Here is a 27923-nt window from a genome sequence, read left to right as displayed (position 1 = left end):
GGGGCCCAGAGTCTCCAGAAGCTCTGGAAAGGGCGAGAGGCCATGGCTCAAGCTGGGCACTTCAGGTGGCCGTGGCTGCCAGATGCAGAGCAGGTGAAGGTCAAGCATCAGCTCTACGCCCACCTTCCAAACCGCGCCATCAGGGTGGGACACTGCACACACAGTCAGCAAAGGACACAGGGCCCATCGCACTTTGCACTGTGCTCATTCTCACCACATGTGCCAGGGCGACCCAGCACATGCGGGGATTGGTTATTGGTGGCACACCGAGGAAGGCTGGGACTGTTAGCCAGAGGCTGTGCTTTACAAGAGACTGGAGTCCACAGAACAGTAAGGACTTTTGGTGGTGTGAGGGGTAGGGAGGGTCGGGGACTGGCTAGGAAGAGGTCTTACCTCTAAAACAAGGTCTGAATTTTCATGCCTTCCAATCGTAGTGCTTTTATTCAGGACAAAATAGCCTTCTGCACTCTTTAGATAGGCTTTCATATTCTCTGCTTTCCCTATAAAAAGTTTTCAGAAAAGAATTTTGTTAGAAAAATACAGTCCTCTAATTATTCCATGTCGTATTTAGAATGAATGGAATACACCATAATGTCCACAGGAGAAGGTAGCAGAGGTAGGAATGGATAGCTGAATTTAACAATGATCACAATGATAATTCCGCACATTTTTAAGACTGTCCTTTTAACAGTGATAGCCGGCATAGATGAGCTTGCTTCTGATCACAAGAGGACATCCTTTATGTAACTCAGAGCACAAACAAGCAATAGCAAAAAAAAAAAACCCAAACAAATCTGAATTCCACTGATAACCGCTCTCCACCTCCCATTAAGCTTAGTTTGGGGTTAGTTATCTGACAGAATCAAGTACTCAGTGTTACTAACCCACCACTTACTAGCTCTGTGACTCTGGGTGAGTTACTTATTCTCTCTCTATGCTTCTGTTTCCTCATATGTAAAATGGGGCTAATAATACTCTGTATCCCAAAGAGTTTTGTGAGGATTAAATGTGAAGCATCTAGAATGGTGATTGCTACACTAAACACCCATTTGTCCTACTGTGATTGTGACTGTTATTAATCTTGGGCTTCTGAACTTTGACTCAAGAAACCCCAACTTCTACAGAGCTTATTAAAGTGTGGAAGAGTCAGTCATCAAGGAAATGGGAATTAGAAGATACTTTCTTTTTAAGTCACCGCATTCCTTCATATATTTAGGTTGAAAAAAAAATGATTTCCAAAGACAAAATATCAAGATTATAGCTTGGCTGTATGGTCAAGACTCTGTACGTATCTTTTCCTGGCATTTTATTAGGAAAATGTCAAACACACAGAAAAGTTGAAAGAAGTGGATGGTGAACTTCTATAGAACCACCACCCAGATTCTACAATCAACATTTTGCTCTATTTGCTTTATCACATATCTACCCATCTATACATTTTATATTTTAATGCATTTCAAAGTAAATCCTATACATGTTTTTTAATTTTATTTATTTATTTTTGGCTGTGTTGGGTCTTCGTTTCTGTGTGAGGCCTTTCTCTAGGTGTGGCAAGCAGGGGCCACTCTTCATCGCGGTGCGCGGGCCTCTCACTATCGTGGCCTCTCTTGTTGCGGAGCACAGGCTCCAGATGCGCAGGCTCAGTAGTTGTGGCTCGCAGGCCTAGTTGCTCCGCGGCATGTGGGATCTTTCCAGACCAGGGCTCGAACCTGTGTCCCCTGTATTAGCAGGCAGATTCTCAACCACTGCGCCACCAGGGAAGCCCTATACATGTTTTTGGAAACATAAAAACGTCAGTGACTACTTCAGCTGGTTCCAAGATGTGGATGATAATTCACATGATATTTGAATTCTGATCCATCTCAGTGCCATGTCAAAGAAAGTCTCTGTGTGGGGTCTTCGTTGCTGCATGCGGGCTTTCTCTAGTTGCGGCGAGCGGAGGCTACTCTTCCTCACAGTGCGCAGGCTTCTCATTGCGGTGGCTTCTCCTGTTGTGGAGCATGGGCTCCTGGTGTGCAGGCTTCAGTACTTGCAGCACATGGGCTCAGTAGTTGCGGCACGCGGGCCCTAGTTGTGGATCGCGGGCTCTAGAGTGCAGGCCCAGTTGTGCTGCACTGGCTTAGTTGCTCCGAGGCATGTGGGATCTTCCTGGACCAGGGCTCGAACCCATGCCCCCTGCATTGGCAGGTGGATTCTTAACCGCTGAGCCACCAGGAAAGTCCCCAAAGTCTCTTTTCAACTGAAAGGTCACTGAAGTGTGAAGTTGTTAGACTGGATAAAAACAAAAATCATCTAGGTGTGACCGTAGAGGGTCTCCGGTCTGGCTCTGCTTTCCATCAACATCTCCATCATCATTCCGTCACTGAATCCCTACTAAGTGCCAGGCACTGGGCTATCCTTTTACACACATGGCCTCTTTTCATCCTCAGAACCACCCTGCGAGGCAGGTGTCAGTATTGTCCTGCTTTCCAAATGAGGAAACTGAGACTCAGAGAAGTTAAGGTCACACAATAGTAAGTGTGTGACAACTCTGGGCCTTTGCATGTAACCAGTGTACAAACCTCCATTGCTGCTGCTGGGGCAAAGTAGGGGTGGGGGAATTGCAATGTCTGCTGACACTTGGGACATGTAATAAAAGAAAGTCCTTGAAACCAGCATTCTATCCTCTGAAAGGAAGACGAGACCCTACCTGGGGATAAGAGAAATAAAAATAAGCAGGATAGTTTATATTTGTAAACTTTGAGGCCTGTGGATGTCCCACAAATATTGATGCTTTCATATAATGAGAAATAAGTTTTATTAAGTTCGCTGTCATGTATACAGGGGAAAAGACATTTCCTCTTCCTAAAAATCCATGCTCTGCTGCCTTCAGTTATTAATCTTCAAATGCAGAGGACCATGTTAGCACGCAACACATTCAGGTCTAATTAAGCTAAAATGGAAACTTCCAAGAAATGTCTCTTCTGCAGGAAAACCACAGGAAACGCCACTAATCGAAAACTTAAACTTGGATCATGCGCATATTTGTTTTTTAGCTCTCACCCCAGATGTCCCCAAGCCTGGGGTCTTCTCTCTGCTCAGACGTCCCCCCTTGGGGCAACCACCTGACTGACCACTCTGGCTAAAGGCACCCTCAGTCATGTTATTCCCCTGCTAGTTTTCTACTGCTGTGTTTCCTTCCTTGTACTTATCATTCTCTGACATGTTCTTGTTCCTTTTTTTAGTTATGCTTGCTGTTGGTTTCTCTTTCACTAAGATATATGTTCCTGGAAAACCAGAACTGTGTTCATTTTGTTCAGAAGCGATTCTTCATGGGTATGTTGTGTTTGTACCCATCTTCAGAGCAAAGGCATTGAAAGATTTTGTCCTGCACTCACTTTCCGAGGATGCTTGTATGGCAAACAGCCTGGGAGGATAGAGGTAATGTTTCTAATAAAGATAACGGCTCCTTCTGGGGCAAAAGTTGGGCAGGTTTGCTAGCAGCCCCTTTCAAAGATTGCAGTTTCCTGAGTTTGGAGTTCCTTACCTGGGACACAGACCCACTGTGCGCACAGCATCCACACTGGCTGCTCTGTACCAGCCCGAGGGATTTTCAGGGCAACAGGAACCAATGTGCATATGCAGCTCTGCTGCCTGTTATGTCGGCTGTGCTGTGAGTAATCAAGTTCTTTGTTTCTGGCCCAGGAGTCTCTTGTCTTCTGCCAGGAACTATAAGCTGGGCAGGCTAACTTACTATCTTTCAAACAGGGTCAAATGTCAGACCCTTTGCAGTTCCTGCCAGTTCTGTGCATTACCCCTTCTCCAGGGCAGGGGGCGGCGGGGGGGCAGAACCTGACACATAGTAGGTGCTTGGGAAACACTTGCTGAGTGAATGAAAATACAAAGGACACCTCAAAGCAAGTCAGTACAGCCAGCTGGCTAGGAAGCTTTGATAGTAACTACCTTTCATTTTTCCTGTCAGTATCTAGCTTAGATGACTCCTTGGAAAACCTAAATTCTATCTCTTTAGCTTTTGGATTGGACAATATTTCTCCACCTTCATTTTGCCCTGTGCATCACTTCCTTGCATGAAAACACTGTCAAAGTAATTTGAATGTGTGGAGCTCTGTGAATTCGTTCTTACTCAGTGCCATGGAGCACCATCCACAGGAAAGAGCAAAAGGGCTTCAGTCATCTGTGTTCCCCCGACCACTTTGGATGGCTCAGAATTGGGCTATAGGAACAAACTTTCTTTTGAGGTTTACAGTGGCCTCAAAGTTCCTTAAAGAAGGGGAGTTCAGGTAAGGGGCGGGTGTGTGTGTGTGTGTGTCTCTGACCATTGGGTGGGTGTTGTCCATAAATCATGGGAAACAGGGGTTCCTCTCTTAATCCCAGCTATACCCACAGGACATCCAAGAGCTGGTGCCCAGGAGAGGCTTAAAGCTCCGTGCCGCCTCCCTTGGGGGGCGAGGTAGGGGCTGCACTTAGGAAGGAATGGCTGGTGTTGGGGCACCTTTTCTGGGGTGCTCCTGGCGACCCGAGCCTGGATCAGAGTGTTCAGACTCGGCTGGCTCCGGGTCCCCTGCCTACCCCAACGCCCTTGACCTCGCAGGGCTGGCCTCCTCCGGCCCAGGTTTCCGCCCGCCGCCTCCTCGCGCGCCGCTCTCACCTGGCTAGAGGAAGAAGCCCACGCCTCGTCCTCCGCCGAAAGCCCTGACCTCCGCTCTGCCGCCCTCCCGCGGAGTCTCTGGGCGAAGGCCCGCAGCCTGCGCGCCCGCCCGGCCTTTTTACAAACGTCGCCACGGCAACGCCATTCTGACGGCCGAGCTGGGGAGGGGCATGGCGTGCGCGGCGCCCGAGGATGAGGGGGAGGTGCGCTGGGAGCACCCGGCCAATTACAGCCCGCTGCAGCGCTGCGAGCCCTCCCCGACCTGCCCGCTAGAGGATGGAGAAACAGGCTTAAGAAACCCCCCTGCACTCCCCATGGGCACGGGGCTGGGGGGATGGAGCGTGTGGAGAAGACATGCAAATGCCAACTATCTCCCCTCACCCCATGTCACCTTTTTCAAATCAGCCCCTTCTGTCTGGGAGCAGAACAGCCCTGCTGACTAGCTACAGAATGCCTCATTTCCCTGGCAGGAAATGACGGACAAGGTGCCCCAAGACAAACTCAAAATATTCATCTGAGAAAGATGAAAGATGGCAGACTCCACTCTAGTCAATTAGAAGACGATATAAGAGAGAAAAATCATGGAAATCGATATGGGATGGAATATATGGTAAAGATGCTCCCACATGCCTAGAGGCTCTTGGAAATGCACATTCCCTGGCACAGACCTCAGAGATTCTGATTAGGCAGCTCTGGAGCATGGTCCAGGAATGAATTTGTTGCATTCTTGCAAATTCCTTGTGCATTTGTTAAAAGCTTGGCAAAACCTCAGGACTTTTTCAACCCTGCAGTTGAATCGCAGAGCCCTCCCAGCACTTGTCCCTAGAAATCTCTTCCAGGCCCTCAGTCAGCCTGGAAGGTTCTGCCTGGGTTAGTTCCATTCGACCAGAAAGACCTTAGGAATGTATGAGGAGTGACCACAGAGGCCGGGGCCCTGAGTGGTAACTTCAGAGGAACAGAGAGGGTCAGGCTCAACTCTCCAGGCACATTTCTGCCTCAGGGCCTTTGCAGTTACTGTTTCTTCTCCCTACCAGGCACTTCCCCCAGGGATCTCCTTCAGCTCCTTCAGATTTTTACTCAAATATCACCCTATTTAAAAGGGTCTTGGAATTCCCTGGCGGTCCAGTGTTTAGGACTCGGTGCTTTCACTGCCCGGTTCGATCCCTGGTCGATCCTGCAAGCCCCATGATGCCACCCAAAAAAACAAAACAAAACAAAAAACACCCCCCCAAAAACATGAATAACAAAACAAACACCTCACTCTATTGCTCTTCCCTTCATCTTACCACTCCTCTAACATGCTATTTATTTAGTTTCCTTCTCTTATTTGTTGTCAGTCTCCCCACTCCCAACTCCCCCCTGCCCCCCAACTTAACCTCCATGAGGGCAGGGATTTTTTTTTCTCTTTTGTTCACTGCTGTATCACCAGTACCTAGAACAGTGCCTGAATGAACGAATGAGTGAATGAACAGGGGCAGCCCTTGCCACCCGCCCACAGCCTTGCCTCCTACTCTTGAGCTGCTGAGCTGAACTGTCCTTACCCCAGGACCTAGGCTTCTGTAGCCTTGGCCCTCGCCAGCCCCACCCCCATTTCCATGCTTGTCTTCAATGTCATCAACATGAGCACAGAACGCAACCCTGCTCATTGCCAGCCAGACCCTACGGAGCCCATCCAGGCCAGCCTGGAGCCGGAGCCGCCCTTGGCCCCCTGATAGGCTTGGGAGAGCATATGTTGCCATTAGTCCATCTCTCGATGAGGAAATACTAAACGGAGAACAAAGCTGACATTCAGGCTCACTGGAGCAGAAATTGCCAAATCTTGATTGGATCCTGCCGCTCCCCACAGGATGCCACAGTCATCTCAAAGGGTGTGTGAAAGTCTTAAAACCCAGTTCCATGTCATCCACTTAAATTTCAAAAACAGAAACTAAAATACCCCAATAACTCATGGCTTTATCATAGCATGTCCTGGGCTGAGTGAGAGTTGTACTTTGCGATGATGGGGTGATCAAAATACTGCACCTGGGGAATTCCCTGGCGGTCCACTGGTTAGGACTTGGTGCTTTCACTGCCATGGCCCGGGTTCAATCCCTGGTGGGGAAATTAAGATCCTGCAAGCCACAAGGCATGGCCAAAAAAAAAAAGAGATTTCTAGTTTATATGGGCTCCTTGGTGATGCCTGTAATCAATCAATCTTATTCAGCTCTGGGTGGCTACCAAGGCTGTACTGTATCTCCATCAACATCAGGATGCTGGTGTCTGAAAGGCCTGGGTCCAGGTCCCAGCTTTGTCATTCCCAGCTGTCCTCATAATACTGGAGCGAGTAATGTTAACTCTGGGCTTTCCACCCTCAGGGCACTGTCGCAGTCTTTCCTGTGGATCATCTCATTTAATCCTCAGCATAACCTGGGGCAGTAGGTGTGTGTGAAACACCTGGAACAGGGAGCTCTGCACAGAAGCGCTCAAAAATGTCGTGATGGGTATTATTTCTATCACATCACTCCCACTTGAACAGGAAAATAGGGCTCAAGAGACATGGAGGTATGTGACCAAGGTGACACAGCCAGAAAAGGATTTCAATCTAGATGACTGTGATGGGAAGGTATTTTCCCCGGGGACCACAGGTGACAGGTGTCACAGCCACGAGACACCCATGCTCACCACCTGCTTTCCCTCAGCCCTGAACAATCTGGGCTTCTGGCTGTCCTGAAGTTTGGGCAGTGCCTGCAGCAAGAGAGGGAGGGAGCTGAGGCCAGGAGGGGGTAGCTGGGGCTTGCCAGGGACCTCTCCTGCCACCCACTGGGCTTCTTTCCTGCAGGACCTCTGCCCCATAAAATCTCATTGGGCCACAGTTACCTTCCCTGGGCTGTCCTTGACTGGGAGAGCCCATCCACTGTGCCCCCTCCCCAGATATGCTTGTTGTCCCCTGCATTCCAACAAGAAATGAATGCTGGCCTCCTGCCTGGAAGAGGTAGGGAGATTGCCCAGCCTTTAAGGGGTAAGAGAGAGCCAGGGAAAGAGCTGGAAAAGGAGAAAGGGAGAGTAAAAGAGAGAAAGAGCACTCAAGGATCAGGAAGTAGCTAAGTTGTTGAGTAGGTGACAGATGGGAGAGCAAAGGGCCATTGGAGGCTCCACAGTCCATTCATAACCTGACGCTATGGGCTAAGGAAATGCAGGTTTTTATACACACATACACACACACACACACACAGGTTCACAAAAATAAATTCAAACCACAAAATCACAGCTGGTCACTGAGGCCTTCTGCGGCCATGCTCACCCCCTTCCCCTGTCAGAAAATGAGAAGTCACCCAGGTGTTTTCTCAGATAGAGACAAGGCTGGTTGGGACGTTCATCTCTTGCAAATCAGAGACCTGCCAGGGGGCTTCCCTGGTGGCACAGTGGTTGAGAATCTGCCTGCCAATTCAGGGGACGTGGGTTCGAGCCCTTGTCTGGGAGGATCCCACATGCCGCGGAGCAACTAGGCCCGTGAGCCACAACTACTGAGCCTGCGCGTCTGGAGCTTGTGCTCTGCAACAAGAGAGGCCATGATAGTGAGAGGCCTGTGCACCGTGATGAAGAGTGACCCCCGCTTGCCACACCTGGAGAAAGCCCTCGCACAGAAACGAAGACACAACACAGCCAAAAATAAATAAATTAATTAATTTAAAAAATTAAAACAAAACCAAAAAACCACTCTCTCTAAAACAAAAAAACAAAAAAACAGAAAAAAAGCTTTGCCAGGGAGGTCAGTCTGTATGTTCTGTTTGGAAGCTGCAGATGAAGGGTGCTGATCCCACCTCTGATCGGCCTGGTTTCGTTTGTTTGTTTGTTTTATTCTGTCTGTACCTCACTTCTCTCACCTGTAAAATGGAGGTAATAACAGCATTGACTGGAAAGACCAAATGGGTTAATATGTGTGAAGTAGTAAACTGTGCCCGATACCACAGACTCCTTCTGTGAATGTCCACGTTGCTGTCTGTCTCTTTGCTTGTTTTTGTTGTTTTCTTGATGATGTGGGAGGACAGCACCATCTCAACCCGATCACGGCCATCCTGGGGAGAACTTTGATTTGCATCATCTCAGTCCCAACCCAGAGCAAAGTTGACCTCTGAACACTCGCATATCATCTTGCTTGTTGCCCAGGGACATTTCTGGGTGTGGGTGTCAGAGGCAGGCTGAGCTCCCCTGATCGCTGCTAGAGGGATTCTGAGAATCCAGCTGGTCTCTGTGGCGTGGCATGTGCAAGACAACTCCATATATTCGACTTCCAGGCATCCAGGCAAATCAACCTCCACTACTTTTTATTTTTGGGATTAACAATGAACCAAACTAGCTAATATTTATTGAGGCTTGTTAGGTACCAGCCGCTATGCCATGCACTGTTTTATTTAATTCTTGGCCCAACCCATTTCACAGAAGCGGGCTCAGAAAAGTCAAGTAATTTGCCCAGTTACAAATCTTGTAAGTGATAGGTCCAAGATTCGAACCCTAGCTGTTGGACTCCAGCATATTTTCTTTTTTGTAAAGTTTTGTTTTCAAAACATAATATACATCTCAAAAAGAGCACAACTGATAAGTGTACACTTGAAGAATTATCACAAAGTGTATGAACCCACCCTAACCAGAACCCAGAACAAGAAGCAGAACATCACCACCCACCCCCGCCCCTCTGAGAAGACTCCCTGTGCTCATTCTGGTTACCCCCTCCAGCTTGTCTGACTTCCAATCATAGATTAATTCTGCTTGGTTTTGAACTTCATGGAAATGGAATCTTACAGATTCCATTTGCTGCCTGGTTTCTTTCACTCAACTATGTGAGGTTCGACCACGTTGTCTGATGTAGCTGTGGTTCATTCATTCTCACTGCTGCATTGCATTACACTCTGTTATCTATTTCTGCAGAACAAATTATGGCAAACTTAACGGATCCAAAAAACACACACTTATGTCACAGTTTCTGTGGGTCACGAATCCGGGCACTGTTTAGCTGGGTTCTCTGCTCAGGGTCTCTCCCAGGCTGCAATGAGGGAGGTGGCCAGGGCTGGGGTCTCATCTGAGGCTCAGCTGGGGAAGGATCCTCTTTCCAGTTCATGTGGTGGTTGGCAGGATACTGTTCCCTGAGGGTTGTTAGTTAGTCTGAGGGCCTCACCGCCTTGCTGGCTGTTAGCCAGAGATCCTGCACTGTTTCTTGCCATGTGGGCCTCTCCATAAGGTGGCTTGCTTCATCAAAGCCAGTGAGAGTCCATAGAGAGAGTCTCCAGGCAAGATGGAAGTTACAATCTTCTGTAACATAATCACAGAAATGACATGCCCATCACCTTTGCAGCATCTACTGATTAGAAATAAGGTACAGTGCGGCCTACTCGCAAGGGGAGGGGACACAGAGGTGTGAACACCAGGGATAATTGGGGGCCGTTGTGTATGCCTTTTGGTCTGCACATGTGCACATATCTCTTGGGTATATATCTAGGAGTAGAATTTCTGGGTCACACATACGTCCGGCTTTACGAGATTCTGCCAAACATTTTTCCAAAGTGCAGGTACCCTCTACACTCCCTCAGCAGGCTATGAGCTTCCCAGTTAGAGCACATGCTTTCAATACACTCCTCCCCTCTCTCCTTACAGAAGGGGTGTTTGAGCTGGGGCTCTTTGGGACGACAGGTCCTAATTCTGGCCCCATGTCAGAATCACTGAATTCCCGGGCCGCTTCGCCAGACATTCTGATCATTTGAGGGCTCAGATACAAACTGGAAGGTCCACTCCATGAGGCGCGGATCCCTGTACCCTTGGTGCCCGGAGCAGTACCTGGCAGCAGTACCTGGCAGGTACCAGGGAGCTGGCACTCAATAAATGTTTTTTTGATTAAGTGAATGAGTTTAGGAAATATTGTTCAAGAGATGGGCCCCAGGGCGGGTATAAGCTGCTTAAACGGGAAGGAAACTTTGTTGTGTCTGAGGCTGTGTGCATTTTTCTGGGAAGAGGGCTCAGAACCTCAACCAGGTATGTCCCCAACAAAGGTTAAAGGCCGCTGTGATTGGCTACTGTCCGGCTTAGGTATTTTATCACATGAAGAAAGACTTGGTCCCAGGTTAGGTGGCATGGGAACTGTGGACAAGGTCCCATGGTCCTTAGAAGTAAAAAGCGAGACAGTGCTTGCCTGGGGTGGCTCATAAACTGAGACCTTGCTTGTTTTGTCCTTTGACCCATGGTAGTTCTTTTGGTACATCTAGCCAATGCCTGGCCTCCTGGGACCCTCCCTGTGTCTGTCTGTTGAACAGAAAATTCCAGAAGGCCTCGGTGCCCTGAGTTTCCATCAGGGGCAAGCCAACATGAGCCCTAGCTTTTGAAAAAACACTTTCAATCCATAGAAAGCCTCCCAGTTTATCTGGTTTGAGATGATCTCATCCTTTGTCACCTTCTCTCTTGTTTTCTGGAGGTTGCTCAGCGTCTTGCTGCTGTCTGCATTCTTTTCTCACGGGAACAGTGCACCTATTTTGGGCATTTTGTCGTTGTTTTGGGTCATTCCCGTCACACATTTTTTGTATTCCTTTCCAGTCAGGTCAACCTCATGCCTCTCTAGACATTTCTTCTCAGGTTTCCTCTGAATCATTTCGTTTGGTCTAAATATGTCCAGTGTTTCCTCCTTCCTCACTGCACTCCACATAGACCCTCTCTTTTCCCCGGAACAACTGTTCTTTTCTTTCGAATCCCTGACCCAAATCCTCATCTTTCACCATGTTTTCTGACTTCTCTTAAGAACTGATTGTTTTTTGAAACTTAAGCCTCAAATATCATCCCTTCCAATCTGCGTCTGAATTTGGATCACGGTCAAGAAGCAGGCGAGACAGGAACGTGGCTGGGTAATTAGGATCCTCAGCAGAAGGGCTGAGTGTTCATCAGGGCTGTCAGAGGGGCCTGGGGATGGAGGGAGAGGTATCTTCTTCTGCCTCGGGTAGGGCTTAGGGTGGGGTTCTCAGGAAAAGCGCTAAGAAAAAAGGACCCATTTGACTTGAGTTCTGAAGGAAGAGTAGGATTTCTGGAGGCAGAGCAGGGAGAGAAGAGGATGGTCCAAGGAAGGAGCAGTGGGAATGGAGGCTAGAAGACGAGTCATCAGAGAAGCTAGGGACAGGAGTACAGAAGGAGAGGGGTGGTCAGGTGCTGAGACCGCAGACTGAAGGTCCATGGTCAGCCCTCAGATATGTTTGTCTGGCTTTCCCAGCGTGCTAAAAGACTTTTAATTAGTTGCTGAAGGGAGAGGCCTCTTTCTGTGGAGTGACAGAGAAACCTATTCAAATTGGCTTCAGCATGAATGCAAATTCACTGGTTACCAAAAATGAAAAGTCTAGAGGGAACCTCTGGGTTCAGGCTCAGATGATTTCATGAGGCCTTGGCCTCTCTCCAGCTCTCAGGGATTCTTTGAACCATGTGGATCCAACCTTAGACAGAATCTCTGTATAATGGTCACAAAAAGGCGGCCGAAGCTCCAGCCCTTACATCTTCTCAGCTTTGAATTCCATAGGGAAGGATAGGAGTCTTTTTCCTAAGCTTCCCCCAATGGCCTCACTGCTCTTCATTTTCTCTGGGTGGGTCACAAGCCCATTGCTGAGCCAATTATTGTGGCCCAGGAGACTGCTCTGATTGGCTGAGCTTGACCCACATGCCCATCCCTGCAGCCAGAGGTGGAATCAACAGCGTCTCTGAGAAACTGGACTGAGACTAGGAGAAAGGTGTTGTCCCCAAAGGGGGATCATAACGCCATAATATTTTAGAAGAGAGGTGAATTGTTATTAGGTGATGAAAACCAGATGTCTACCACAGTAGCCAACATGTACAGATCATTGACATCTGGATTTATGCCTTTTTTTGGGAAAATGGGAATATCTGGCAATACCTGGACTCTCTTCTTGTATATAGATCAACAATCTGCTGGGGCTGAGAAGAGGCTCCCTCTTTAGATACAGCCTATGTTCTGCCTGCCCAATGCAGTGCTCATATTTCCTCTCTGGCTCCTGGAAGCACTTGAATTTTTATTGCCAGCATAATTTGATTCTGTAAAGAAATCTGTTTTTCCCACCAGAATGGAAGAGGCAAATGTACAGGGGTCAAATAGCTCTCCTGTGCTCCCACAAACTCCTGAGGACAAATGCCTGGCCATTTTGATAGTCTCATTCCTTGCTCATTTTAAAAGCCTTCTTTAAAAAAATATTGAATACATAGTGATTTTAGAATCTGTTATCTAATAATTCCAACATCTGAAGTCTTTGGGTGGGAGTGGCTGGGGGGGTGTCTCAATATCTTGTTTGTTGTGTCTGCTTACTCTGGCTCATACTGACTTATTGCTTGGATGTTTAGTAATTTGACTGTGATCTCATTCTTGATTGAACTTAATCTGTGGGAATCCTGAGGGGTCTGATTCCTGGCTGCTTTGCTCTCGGAAGTCTTTTTTGTTTGTTTCAGCTGGATGCCGGGGATGCTAATAACCTCTGAACACTGACATTTATTTCCTCAACTTGGAGTTTTCCCACTGAATACATGGAGTGTAAACTTGAGCCCCAGACCCACATGGTTATAAACCTTCAGGGTGATCATCATCATCAGCAGTATTGTGGCCATTATTAGTTTTCCCCTCCAGAGCCACATTGAAAACTACAGGTTTTCATAGGCTCCGCTTTCTGAAAGACCAGAAAAAAAAATTTTAAGCCCTCTTCTTGCCAGTGTGTGGAGCATCTTTGAGGGTGCCAGCTTAATACAGGCATCTTAGACTTGGTTAGCTCACTTTGCAAGGCCCAAGGCTTAATCTCCCATTTCCTGCACTTATTAAACGCAAATGGCTTCCTCATTTGCTTATGCTTTGGTTGTAGCTCACTCTGTTTGTGTTGTGTGTCTGTATGTTCCTTTGAGATTGCCTACATAAAAATTGTTTTTTATTATGGGATTTTGGAAACACACACAAAACTAGAGAAGCCTGCGATTAACTCCATGTATTCATCATCCAGCTTCAACATTTTCCCAGTGTTCTCTCATTCTTTTTTCTTCCTTTCTGAGTTTTTTTCTAGGTTAATTTAAAGCAAGTTGTGTCATTTCACCCATAAAGACATCCTAACTGAAAGGACTTTTTTTCCTTTACATTATCCCCGCCTTGACATGATCACAGCTAAAAATACTTATAATCATTCCTGAATATCATCTAATATTCAGTCCATGCTCACATTTCCTTGATTCTCTCAGAAATATCTTTTTTACTGTTGGTTTGTTAGAATCAGGATCCAGACAATGTCCACACATTACACTTGGTTGTTATGTCTCTGACATGTCTTTAATTCTGTAACAGCAACTCCCCGCCCCTGACCTTTTTTATCCCCCAGCCACTGATCTGTTGGAGAAACTGGGTCTTGTGTCCTGTAGAATATTCACATCCTGGATTTGGCTGATCACTTCCTCTTGGTTTCAGTTAACTTGTTCCTCTTTTCCCCATGTTTCCTGTAAACTAATAGTTAGATCTAGAGGACTAAGGAGATCAAAGTCTTTTTCTTGTCCAGAAGCCTTCATAGGCGGTACTGTGTGATCCATCCTGCATCACACAGTGAGCACATAATGTCTGGTCATCCTGTTTTTAACGATATTGAGATTGAATGGTAGGCCCAATGCTAACAGACTGAGCCATCCATTACAAAGCCCCCAACGGCTTTTTTTCCCCCAATAATTAACATTTTTAATTTTTCATTATGGTAAAATATACATAACATAACATTTACCATCTTAACCATTTAAAAATATACAGTTCACTAACGTTAAGGATATTCACATTGTTGCTTAACCAACCTCCAAAAACTTTTCATCATGTAAAACTGAAACTGTGTACCCCTTAAACAACTACTCTCCATTTTCCCCTTACCCCAGCCCCTGGCAACCACCCATCTCTTTTCTACTTCTATGAATCTGGCTACGCTAGGGACCTCATATAAGTGGAATCATACGGTATTTGTCTTTTTAGTGACTGGCTTCTTTCACTTAGCATAATATCCTCAAGGTTCATCCACGTTGTAGCATGTGTCAGAATTTCCTTCCTTTTTAAGGCTGAATAATATTTCCTTGTGTGTATATACCTTGTTTTATCCATTCATTTGTAAATGGGCACTGGAGCTCATCCAGCAACTTTTTACCTAATAGTTTTAGCATCCTTTGAGGATCATTCCCTGGATCCGTATTTCTTGTGGGGTCACAGAGTTGTGATTTTTTTCTGATTGTTATTCCTTTGGTAATTATTAGCTAGAATCCTTCATCAACCATTTGTTTATTTGTTTATCATAAAATACAGTTGGTTCAGGGAAGGCAGAATAAGAGATTGGTTCTTTCCTCCTATGTGTCATTATTCAAAGAACCAACTGCCAAAGTGACCAGTGAGTTTTAAAAAATATCATTAGGAGTCTTTGATGTAAACAGTGTAGATGTGTTTTAATCCACTGAACTCATTATGTGGTTTGAGGCTCGTACTATGCCACCTCAGGGGTTCATGCAGGTTGGCTCCCGTGTTTTTGTTTTTCCAGGTGGAAACTACGCCGGATTTAGTGGTAACCACCTATGTTTGTATTGCATTGGTGTGGTCTTTAGACAAACAACTCTGCCTCTCAGTTTTCCTTCACTGTACAAGGAAGTTGGACAAAATGAGCTCGAGCACCATTCCTGTTCAAAACTCTCCCTTTTGTAGCATTTTCATTACATAGAACAGTATGGTTTAGTCATTGGATTCTTCCAGTCCTGTGACTGAATGCAGTTACCAACACCTTCCTTTCAGAAACATGAAAATTGCCACCCTGCTGATACTGTTTTTAGTCTACTTCTCCATACTGCATTTTCCCCCAGTAGACTTAAAGCTGTACCTCTCAGTTAGGGATATTTTGCCTCTCAGGGGACTTTTGACAATGTCTAGAGACATGCTTGATTGTCACACCAGGGAGGAGCTACTGGTATCCAGTAGGTAGAGGCCAGGGATGCTGCTAAACATCCTACAGTGCACAGGACGGCCCCCCTCACATAAATGCTCTCCGGCACCAAATATCATTAGTGCCAAAGCTGAGAAACCCTGACTTGAAGAAATCCATAGAGATAAAATCATATTCCTCTTACTTATATGTTTCAGTGAAAGGAAATACATATAAAAATGTACACATCTGAGAATTCGGCTTTCCATGACGTAGGACAATGAGATCGTCTGTTTTTAACCTACCCTTAGAATTTAGTCATTTGATGTGCATCTCCTTACTGTTTCCCCTTCAATCTTATTTCTGGCTCCTATTCTACCCCTTGAGACCTTTCTATTATTGGCTTGAGGGAAGTTTAATGGACAATTTTTACTGCTTTCAGGTCAATGGAAAAATCTTAGGTCTTAAATTTTTTTTTTTAGACTCGGGAAATAAACATCAAAATCAACTTTTATCGTAAATAGCAGTTAGATATTTTTGGTCCCAATTCCTCTTTGCCATTTTAATTCATTGAGTGGATATTTTCAATAAACTAGGCATTACCTTTCAAATTATTGCTCTCTTCTGCTCACAGCATCTCCTGTGAGATGTGTATTCCTGAATCTTTCTCTCTCATGCTTTTGTGCTGATTTGAAAGAACCCACTTGGTGCTAAAATGAATTTATCATCGGCAACTGCTAGAATGGTGTGTCCTTTCCTAATCAAAAAGTCAATTTGTGGGCTCATACTTTGAATCTGATTTTTAAAACAGACAACTAATTTGTCAGAAACAAAAAAAAATGCAGCTTTTATCATTTTTGTGGTTGTTGTTCAGCTTTGAAAGAGGCAGCATTTAGATAAGGCAGGTACATTTATTTTTATTTTTGGCTGCGTTGGGTCTTTTTTGCTGCGCACTGGCTTTCTCTAGTTGCCGCGAGCGGGGGCTACTCTTCGTTGTGGTGCGTGGGCTTCTCATTGCAGTGGCTTCTCTTGTTGCGAAGCACGGGCTCTAGGCACATGGGCTTCAGTAGTTGTGGCACGCGGGCTCAGTAGTTGTGGCTCACGCACTCTAGAGCACAGGCTCGGTAGTTGTCGCACATGGGCTTAGTTGCTCCGCGGCATGTGAGATCTTCCCAGACCAGGGCTCGAACCCATGCCCCCTGCATTGGCAGGCGGATTCTTAACCACTGTGCCACCAGGGAAGCCCAGGCAGGTACATTTATTCACTTGTTTATATCAAGTATTCACACAATTTCTCTTACCAACACATATATTCACAGTTTGTCAAGTTTTACCCAAAAAGTGAAGGAAAAAGCTTGCTATCCCATTATTATATGATTTTTCTCTCTTTTGTGCTTTGTTAAAGTAGATGCTGATGATTTTTCTTGACTGGACATATCATCAAGGATGCTTTCTGAAATAAGTCATCTTGATGATAAACACTAAGGACATTTTCTTGCATTTAAAGTTCCCATGCACCTCTCCAATTTTATACAGTATTGAGCCTAGGTGATCTCTGAGATGCATGCTGTATTGTTTGACATTGGTTCTTTTTTCTGATAAGGAAGACCTATAGCCCAGAAGGCTTTTTGCCATAACTTTTGCTTCCCAAATTGTATTCTAGTTGGTTTTGTTGTGGTTATTCACCCTCCATTAGTTCCAAGTATGCTTTTAAATAAGCTAAAATTTCTCCCAATCAATTTGAGTTTCTAACTACTACTGACTCTTTTCTTTCCCACATTTTTTATATTACAATTAAATTCCAGGTTTTAATGCACAGAGTTGGGACTGGAGATAGAGAAAAGGAGAAAGGGAAGAGAAGTCTGTTTATATCATGCCATGGAGAATTTGACTTATAGTTCTGGACTGGGGAGGGATAGGAAAACAGTCTTTGTAAAAGACTGTTTCTTTAAAGGAAAATGGTAAGTACCACACTCAGACTGGTCTCCAAGGATGATTGTTTCCTGCTTCTTTCTTAAGGAACTGACACCGGGTGGCCACGCTATCTGCTGGGAATCCTCACTGCCCAAGAGAATGGATTTTCCTTTGTTCAGGGCAGCGTTTTTCAAACTCGGCCCCATTGACTGTGGGGTAGAACAGTTCTTTGTTGTGGGGACTGTCCTATGCATTGGTGGGTGTTTAGCAGAATCCCTGCTCTCCTAGATGCCAGCAGCAGCTCCCCCTCCGGACACTGTGACTTTGCCAAATGTCCACTGGGGGGCAAACCCAATCTTGGTTGAGAACCACTGATCTGAGGTGAGAACATTCAGTTCTGGCGTTGGCTTGAATCCTTAACAGTGTCACTGCAAGCTGAGAACGTTTTGTCACATGTTGCATCTGGGAGCTGGTCGGCTTGTATCAGCATGTCATCCACCTAACTGCCTTCCTGGAAAGTGCAGAGTTCCAGGGGTCTGATGAGACACATGGCAGTCAGGCGGGTTGGTCCCAAGGAAACTCCTGTTGCCAGGGCTACGTTTTAAAGGTGTCTGGTGCACGTGTATACATGTTCTCTCTAGTGGCTTTTCTGGAGAAATTTGCATCTGTGTATTGTGTGCTCGTATTTCCCTATCTTTCCCTCCCTCTCTGGGTCAGCTTGCTTCGCAATGTCCAAGGAGAGCAGGTTTCCTGACCACTACTCTCCTTCAGTTATTGGAGGATCTGAGCCTGATGTGCTGTGGCTCACTGTCACGTACCATCCCATCTTCAGGCACTCTGGGACATCGCTTCCTAGGCCAGCTGCATTGCTACAAAGAAACCGGGGAATGGCTTTCTCCTGTCGGCTCAGCATGAAAGGTGCTTCTGAATGGTCTGACGGTGACTTGCGAACCACCACCCACACAGGTGGCAAGAACTTTGGAAAGCATCCACCCCTCTGCCATGAGGCTGTCATGAGGGGGTGCAGGCTTCCCATCAGAGGCACATGCTTCCCTGTCGGGGAGTGGACACAGGGGGGTCTGAGCTGGAGGTTCCAGGCGCCTGTGCCTGGCTCATCCTGCACCCATGAACTTGGTTCTACTCCGCTGCCCACCACCACCACTGCCAGGCGCTGCTGGGCCATTTTAGTGGCTTGCCCTTACTGGTGATCTGAGATCTGAATGCCACCTAGCGAGAAAGCTGATGGACGACTTCATCAATGAGCTGTAGGACTATGGGCAACCCGTGTCTGCTCTGGGCCCGTTTCTCCCCCTGCAGAATATCAGATGTGGCTCCATCACCATTCCCTGCAGGGTGTTCTGTGAAAGCTGACCCTGGAAGATGCTCTGTGGGGAAAAAGAGTTTTGTGGCCAAATGGGTTTGGGAAATGTGACGTCATACAGCATCTGTTTGGAGATTCATAATGTGCACAAACATTTGAGACATTTTCTGGAATTCTCTGCACCCAGGTATCCGTGTGGCTCACTCGTCACTTTTCTGCAATGTGATTTCCCTCGAGACTTTTCCTGATCACCCAGATCTGTGGTCCCTTCTCATCTGTCCTTTACCCTGCCCCATTTGTCTTCACAGCAGTTCTCATTTTCTGACATTGCATCATATTTTTATTTATTGGTTTATTTTTTGTCCCCCCTCCACCCAAGATGTGCCCTCTGTGTCATCAGGGACTTGATCCATTTGTTTGCAGATTATCCCTAGCATGTGACCCATAGTAGGTGCTCAATAAAAATGTGTTGAATGAATAGACTGTTTAACTTGGAGATTCCCAAATGGAGCTCATCAGGGACGTTTTCCCATTAAAATCCTGGGAAATGTGCATGGGGACTCACCAGGAAGAGGGTGGCTAAACTCCTGATGGCCGTGGTTCCTAGTACCAGCCACTTAGTTCTGAGTACACAGACAACTCGGCGTTAGACTGAAAACAAACAAAACGGACGTCATGAGAGTTGCCATCACGTGCCTTGAGGAACCAAGCCTTGTGCAAGGCTGACCCCAGGGCTGCCTCAACTGGTCTTACCTAGGTGGCCCTGCTGCCGTTTTCCTGAGATGGCTTTATATGAAGATTCCTTGCAAACTATTGGTGGCGCCTGGTGAATTTTCCCAAAACACGGTTTCAGAAATGAGTGTGAGGCTCACACTTGGAGAAGTGCTTGAATCTTCAAGTTCTCCATCAGGAGACTGTGGTCTAGTCACAGCCACCACGTGGCAACTCCCCCCCGCACCCCCGCCTCCACTCTGTGTCAGGTGTAGCTTTGGCACTTTGCCTGTGGTTTCCTCAGGTGCTCAAAAGTAGGAAACTCCAAGGCTTCCCTGGTGGAGCGGTGGTTGGGAGTCCGCCTGCCGATGCAGGGGACGCGGGTTCGTGCCCCGGTCCAGGAGGTTCCCACATGCCACGGAGCGGCTGGGCCCATGAGCCATGGCTGCTGGACCTGTGCATCTGGAGCCTGTGCTCCACAACGGGAGAGACCACAACAGTGAGAGGCCTGCGTACCACAAAAAAAAAAAAAAAAAAAAAAAAAAAAAAAATTAGGAAACTCCATTTTGCTGGTGTAGAGAGGAAGGCTCAGAGGGATCCAATTATTTGCTCACGATCATCCTTCTAGGAAGCAGCAGTGCTTGGATTAAAACAAAGTCCTCCCCAGTTGAAAGCCCATCTCTCGCCCTCTGCGCTTGCATACAGAACAGGGGCTGTCCTTTTGTACCTCCACACTTAAATACTCAGCACAATTTGTCCTAGGAGCTAAATGGGCCTGGCCAGGGCCCTTAAGGCAACAAATGAGACCAGTAATCCTCAGAAGGGCTCTCCGTGTACTGCCCATTTATGGCCTGTGGTTTGACTGATCCATCCATTTCCAGGGATAAAGCTGTGTCCCATTTTCAGTTTTGCTCCACAGTTGTGGGTTTAGTTTAGAGTTCCCATCTCACACGTGTTCATCCAGAGCCAAGGCGTCTCAGAACATTGGGCATCAAGCAACAGAAACCCACTGCAACGCGTTTAAGCATAAGATAGGACTTTATTGAAAGTAGCCTGGGGCATCCTATAGGACAGTGAGTGAGGCCAGGCTAAGGAGAGCCCAGAACTGTCTCTTTCTGTGAAGGACTGTTTTCTCCGTGAACCTCTGCTTCATGAGTCTCCTCTTGCAGAGCAGCTTTCTCTGTGCACGTGGCTCCCTGGTGGCTTTCAAGTTGATTAGATCCAGTGCAAGTAGCCAGTCCACAATGACCATGGTCATGGTCACCCAAGGCCACGGGACCCACTTTGGGAAACACTGTTCAAGCAAGGACCCTTCCCATGGAGAGCGGGGCTTCATGCTTTGTCCCCAGAGCCCAGAACAGTACCCTGGCACATATCTGTGGAGCTCCATACTTACCTGTGGGTGGAAGCAGCTGACTTAGCTGCACACACACACCAGGCAGCGCTCTGCACTGCAGTCACAGTTGTGCTCCAACACGATCTTGATCTCAATCATCTGCTTGTGGCTCCCCTTTTCAGAACTGTAACTGGTCTGAGAAAAGTGAAAATCAAAATCGAGACCAGGTGGAGTATCCACTGTGGGCCCAGCACTGCCTGATATGATGCAAAGACAGGGCCCGCCTTCAAGGACATGGACTACATTTAGGATCCGACCTTAAAAGGGGAATTTATTGGGAGGACACAGCATTTCTTGTGGAACCCAGGGGCAGAAGTACAGCTGGGCTTTCCAAGGCATCAGGACCAAAGACCAGAAAGTCATCAGGACACAGCTATGTCTGAGGTCTCATCCTCATGTCGCCCTCTTTCAGCAATCAGCTTCTCTCTGTGCTGAGGTACGTCCCCTGCTTCACTCACCTGTGGCCCCTTAATCCCTGATACCACATTGCCCAACCCAGGACCTGGGAGAGATGAGCCTAGCACAGCCCAGCTTCTGATTGGTTCTCCTGGTCAGGTGAACACATACCTATCAGCTGTGACTTGAGAGGGTGGAGGTCACATGGCACCAATATGGCTGCTGAGATTCCTCCTTTTGGGTGGGGTGGGAGTGCTGGGGGGAATTTTCTTTGCTCTTTCATAGCCCTGGGGCCAGTTAGGGCCCAAGAACAGGTGAGGTGGGTGGCTTTTGATTTTTCTCCCCTGTCTCTGCCTTTCTTATATTTAGTCTAAGAACAAAAACACGGCGGAGAGGAAAGGAAGGGCCAGGGTCTTCTGGTTTTTACCTTTTTAGCTTTTTCTGTAGTGAAAAGATAGAGAGCTCTGAGAAGTCTGAACCAGTGAACAAGCAGGACGAGTGTGCCTTCGGGAATTTTGAGGTGAAAGTGACCTCCTGCTTTGGTTTTAATTTACTCTTGCAGATAACTTCCTTGTCTTCCTAGGCACTATTCAGGGCTCCAGCCTATTGCTACCATTCCCAGCTAACATTCTCCCTGCCTTCCTTTTAGATGGAGGTGCATCCATGCTCCATATTTTATGTACTAAACATCCATGAGCTATTCTCTGAACAACGTGAATAATTTTCTACTTGATTGTTTCCACACATACAAAACAACTAAGGTCCTTTGTGCAATTCCCACAGCACTCCTGCCGTATAGGAAGAGTCCAGAAGTGTTCAGATCAAAGTGGGGGGCTGGTCTCTAATGAGTTGAAGATTGAGCCCCGTGTTGGTTTGCTAAACACAGTGATGAATTCCCACAAGCTTAGTGGCCTAAAACAACAAACGTATTCTCTCATGGGTCTGGGGGCTGGAAGCGCCAAATCAGCATCAGCTGGGCTGCAATCAAGGTTTTTCAGAAGGACCAAACTCCCTTGGATGTTCTAGGGAGGAGTCCATCCCTTGCCTCTTCCAGCTCTGGTGGCTGCTGGCATCCCTTTTTTCTTTTTTTTTTTTTCTCGCTATGTAGGATTCCCATCTAGGGAAATACAATAATTTATATGTGCATTTTCCTGTTGATGGACATTTAAATTGTTTCCAATTTTCAATATGATTTCTTTTAAAAAAATTTATATACTTTTTCAAGGTTACTTTACATTTACAGTTATTACAAAATATTGGCTATATTCCCTGTGTTGTACAATACATCCTTGAGCCTATCGTACACCCAGAAGTTTACATCTCTCACCTCCCCACCCTGTATTGTACCCTCCTCCCCCTCCGCGCTGGCAACCATTAGTTTGTTCTCTATATCTGTGACTCTCCTTCTTTTTTGGTATATTCGGTAGTTTGTTGTATTTTTTACATTCCATATATAGGTGATATCCTACAGTATTTGTTTTTGTTTGACTTATTTCACTTACCACAATGCCCTCCAAGTCCACCCATGTTGCTGCAAATGGCAAAATTTCGTTCTTTTTTAAGGCTGAGTAGTATTCCATTGGTTATATGTACCACATCTTCTTTATCCATTCATCTCTTTAAAATTTTTTTTTTTTTTGCGGTACACGGGCCTCTCCCTGTGAAGTCTAAAGAAATTTTAGAAAACCTGGATAAAGTAAGAAAACATCTGTTCGCTGGCATCTGAATGTTAGAGAGACACCAAGATATGTGGGCCAAGTTCTGGAGAGAAGGGAAACACAGACACAAGCTTGACATTGGGTGCAGCTTTTCTCCTTGGGGCATTTGCGGATTCAAATCTAACAGCCTAGGAGCTGAAAAGCCAAGGAGTTCAAAAGACTCTAACCACAGAAGCTGCTGACTTGTAGGTGCAGCACTCTAGTCCTGCCTCTGTGGTCACTGCCTCCGCCTCTTCTTTGTATATAATCTCCTCCTGTCTCTCACTTATAAGTACACTTACAGATGGCACTTAGGGCGAGGATAGTCTCAACTCAAAATCCTTATATCCGCAAAACTTTACCTTGTAAGGTAACATTCTCAGGTCCCAGGGATTAGAGCCTGAGATCTTTGGGGCCACCAGTCAGCCCACTGTAAGCCCAAAACGTCTTCTCTCCTGAGGAGGGTCTAGGCTGGGCAGAAACCCCGACAGACATCTACCAGAGGCCAGATTGAGAGCCCTTTTAGAAGGTCAATTCTCAGCTCATTTGGAACCTTGCTATTGCCCTTTTTTTTTTTTCTTTTCTTTTCGGTACGTGGGTCTCTCACTGTTGCGGCCTCTACCGCTGCGGAGCACAGGCTCTGGACGCACAGGATCAGCAGCCATGGCTCACGGGCCCAGCCACTCGGTGGCATGTGGGATCCTCCCGGACCGGAGCACGAACCCGTGTCCCCTGCACTGGCAGGCAGACTCTCAACCACTGCGCCACCAAGGAAGCCCTGCCCTTTCTTTTTTCCTCCTGTTTGTCCTCAACAGGGGGAAGCATTAAGAGTAAATGAGGGGCTTCCCTGGTGGAGCAGTGGTTAAGAATCCACCTGCCAATGCAGGGGACACGGGCTCGAGCCCTGGTCCAGGAAGATCCCACATGCCGCGGAGCAACTAAGCCCGTGTCCCACAACTACTGAGCCTGAGTTCTTGAGCCTGCGAGCCACAACTACTGAAGCCTCCATGCCTAGAGCCTGTGCTCCGCAACAAGAGAAGGCCATGGAATGAGAAGCCCGCACAACACAACAAAGAGTAACCCCTGCTCGCCACAACTAGAGAAAGCCCGGGCGCAGCAACAAACACCCAATGCAGCCATAAATTTAAAAATAATAATAAAAAAAAAATAGATGCATTAGCAGATTTTGTGTTTCCTCTCATCGTTAGTGTATTGCTTTCATTCCTAAGACCCTAAAAAATTGGAAACCACTCCACTTACCAGGAACACACTTTGCAACACGGATCCAGGGGAAGCTGTTTTCTTCCGTAGACACTTCATGACCCCGGTTTCCACAACAGCAGGCACTGCTGGCTCTGCCAAGTTGCTGGAGAAGGGCACCTTATCTGCAAAGTCACGAATCCAAATGGGCCCCCACTGGCAAGGGTGGAAGGAAGTTGTTTGGCTTAGCTTCTTGGGGGATCAGAAGATTGGGAGTTCTGGGGGGGAACTGCAGGTACCTTGCTGTCCCTTGGTACAACGTCAGGGGAGAGAAAGGTCGCTGGTAGCTTCTCAGAGCTACCAGTTGGGGCTGTGCAGAGCGTCTTAGTAAATGCCATTTTGGTTGCAAATAACAGAAACTCAAACCGGCTGAAGCAAAAAAGGGGACATCTACGGGGAAGAAAAGATGGCTCCTGCCTGTCCAGACTCCTCAGCTTTGCTTGCCCTTTGATTCTCTAACCTTCCGCATTTCCTTTCAGTAAACTCCTTTTCTGTTTAAGTTAGCCACAGGAGATTTCTGTTGGTTGCAACCAGAGAATCTTGAGTGATACAAAAAGTCCTAGTGGAACCCAAGGGCAGGCATTGGAATGGGCCTTTCCAAGGAAAGAAACCAGGAACCAGAAAGTCATCAGGAATCAGGGCAACTTTCTGCATCAGTTGGAATGCCTTCAGCTTTCTTTTTTTCCTTCATGGAGCTCATAATCCATTCATTTATTCAATAAACAATTATTGAGTATCTATCCTGTGCCAGGCACCCTGGTAGGTCTTAGAGTTCCATACAGGTATAAAATATGCCAAGACCCCTGCCCTCAAGTAGCTCACATTCTAGTGAAGATAAGACATGGAGCACATAGAGTATATTCACAACACAGAATAAGAAGAGCTATGCCATGGACACATATACACCAGCAAACATAAAATAGATAGTTAGTGGGAAGCAGCCGCACAGCACAGGGAGATCAGCTCGGCGCCCCGCGACCACCTAGAGGGGTGGGACAGGGAGGGCGGGAGGGAGGGAGACGCAAGAGGGAAGAGACATGGGAACACATGCAGATGCATAACTGATTCACCCTGCCACAAAGCAGAAACCAACACACCATTGTAAAGCAACTACACTCCAACAAAGATGCAAAACAAACAAACAAACAAAAAAAACCAAGAGCTATGCCAGAGGGATGAAGCATGACTGTCTTCATAGACCTAGAAAGCACAGATGCAATTATCCTGGTAGAGAGGGCCTGGGCAGAGAATCGCAGGTAGGTGAACCTGTGTGCACAGAGAACATGGTATGTATGAGAAGCTGCAAGTTTTCAACATCCGTGGAGCAAAAGAGTTCTTGCAAAAGTAGTGGGAGACGTGGCTGAAGAAATTGGTTGAGGATGAAGCATAAAAAACCCACTGAAGTGTTATCTTTTTTTCCTGAGGAGGCATGGGGGAGCCATGGAAGATTTTTAAGCTGTTTGAGGACATGGTCAATTCTCTGGGTTTCAGAAAAGTCTCTCTGGAGTCTGGGATGTGGTGAAAGTTGGGCTGGACCTTTCACCAGCGGGCATGCTCAGTCGCTCAGGAAAGGTTTTTGCTCTGCCTTGGGAAATTTTTCACGCCGCTCTGGCAGCGGAGCTCGCCCCGCCCACGGCTTCTCCTCACTGGATTGGTTGAACTCAGGGAGGCTACCAGGAGGCCCAGTTGACCTCCCAACTCCACACCCCCGCCCCCGCCCGTTAACGCTCTGGGCGCGCGCTGCCTTCAGCTTAAATAACAGAAACCTGGATGTGGGTAGATGGTAAAAATTTGGAGCCCCTCCCAAATGAACTCTAGCCATGTGGCTTGCTTTGTCTGATGAGATGTTGGCAAACACATGGCAGGTGGAGACTTGAAAAGTGTGCTTTGGGGCTTTCTCTCTCCTGCTGCTCTTGGAAACCTGTACCCACCACACGTGGCCTGGTCTGGCCTGCTGGGTGATGAGGGACCACACCAGGCAGAATCCGACGTCCCAGCTGAGGCCTTTCTAGACCAGGGTTTCTCATTCTCGGTACTATTGACATATTGGATCAAATAAGTCTTGGTTGTGGGCAGCTGTTCTGTGCACTGCAGGATGTTTAGCAGCATCCCTGGCCTCTACCCCTAGATGATAGGATCACCCCCACCCCAGTTTAACAACCAAAGTGTGTCCAGACATTGCCAAATGCCCCCTGGGTGGCAAAATCGCCCCCAGTTGAGAACCACTGTCCTAACCCAGCTTGCCTGGCAATGACCAGGCAGGCATGTACACGAAGCCACCCTAAACTAGCCCCAGCCAAACCAACCAGACCAGTACAAGTGGCCAGCTTGACGCCTGGAATCATGAGAAATAATAGTTGCCATTTTAAGTCACTAACGTTTGAGTGGTTTCCTCCACACCACAAACAGGTACATCTGACCATAGTGGCTTAAACTGATAGGATTGATTTATTTCTACAACAGGATGTACAGAGGTAGGCAGTTCAGGTACAGTGCAGAGCACAGTGATGCCACTAGGCTCCCACCCAGGCTTTTCATGTCTTTCCACTCCACTGTCCTTTGAGGTGGGCTTTGGTCTCTGGCTTGTTACCTGGTGATCCCCAACATGGCTGTTCCAGCTCCAAGACTGAGCTCCAGGAGAGGAAAAGGAGACAAGGCAAAGGGACAAAGAGAAAAACTTTCTCCTAGCAAAGCCTTGCCTTTAATTCCAGAAGGGAAGCCCTGCCCAGGGCCTTCACCTGCATGTCACTGGCCAGAACTGAACAACACAGCCAGGTCTAGCTGCAAGGGAGGCTGGGAAATGAGGGCATTTCGCGTGCTGCTTATACAGTAGAGGGAGGCAATGACTAAGGGGCTTGTAGTGTCTGCTGCACTGTCTCTCTGGGGGTCGTCTTGGTTTCTTCTTCTTCTTTTTTTTTTGCCACACGGTGTGGCTTATGGGATCCTAGCTCCCTGATCAGGGATTGAGTCCAGGCCCTTGGCAGTGAAAGCACAGGGTGGACTGCCAGGGAATTCCCTGGGGCTTGGTTTCTTGTCTCTACCTGTTGCTTATCTATCCTGGCCATCTCTTTCTAAGACTGGCTTTGTTTCTCCAAACACAGTGGGAGAAATGGCCACCCCAGCTGGGAACTGCATCAAGACTTTCAGCTCCGGGCCATTAATGACCTGTGTGGTAACTCCGTGTCCCACTTCCAAATATCAAGGGCACAGGTGCTGATTGGCCCAGCTTGGGTTAGAAGAGAAACCTGATTGGTCTGGCTTGGGTAGACTATCTACTGATCAGCCAGTCAGGTGTGGCCAAGAGAGCAGCAGTAGGTAGGGTAAACCTGGTTGGGGAATGTGCATTCTCAGAGAAAGGGGTGTGTGGCTGAGGAGACACCTAAAGAACCATCTAGTTCAAGGAGTGAAGAAAGGACATTGCCATTGTGGGTTGCAATGTTGATACGATAAAGATTAACACGTCCTTTGAAAGACCTCAAATACAGTGGAGTCACATAGGCATTACATTTAACTTATGCAAATTCAAATATTTGTATTCAACCAAAGTAGTTTTTTTTTCCACACAATTTGGCTTCCAAACATGAGCCAGCTACTTAACTACTGACTGACCAAGTGATCTCTTCTGGTGCTGGAGATTGCTGTTTTGGATTTTGGG

At 47.1% G+C, this 27923-nt stretch overlaps 2 protein-coding genes across 2 annotated transcripts in view; one reads left to right on the top strand and one right to left on the bottom strand.

The window, feature by feature from the left end:
• The window catches only part of LOC309808005 (forkhead-associated domain-containing protein 1-like), a gene marked incomplete at both ends in the record, with an annotated part of 100270 nt that extends 99784 nt beyond the window's left edge, over positions 1-486 (bottom strand). The window contains one exon of the mRNA XM_082628014.1: positions 394-486. Within this exon, the coding sequence (XP_082484140.1) occupies positions 394-486 (93 nt within the window). The remainder of the gene's footprint in view (positions 1-393) is intronic.
• LOC309808830 (forkhead-associated domain-containing protein 1-like) overlaps positions 1-27923 on the top strand; it is a gene marked incomplete at both ends in the record, with an annotated part of 1104685 nt that overhangs the window by 442056 nt on the left and 634706 nt on the right. The window lies entirely within an intron of this gene.

This window comes from Mesoplodon mirus, assembly GCF_964341445.2.
Source record: "Mesoplodon mirus genome assembly, chromosome: 7".
Classification (NCBI taxonomy): domain Eukaryota; kingdom Metazoa; phylum Chordata; class Mammalia; order Artiodactyla; family Ziphiidae; genus Mesoplodon; species Mesoplodon mirus.
This window is presented reverse-complemented; position numbering and strand designations above follow the sequence as displayed.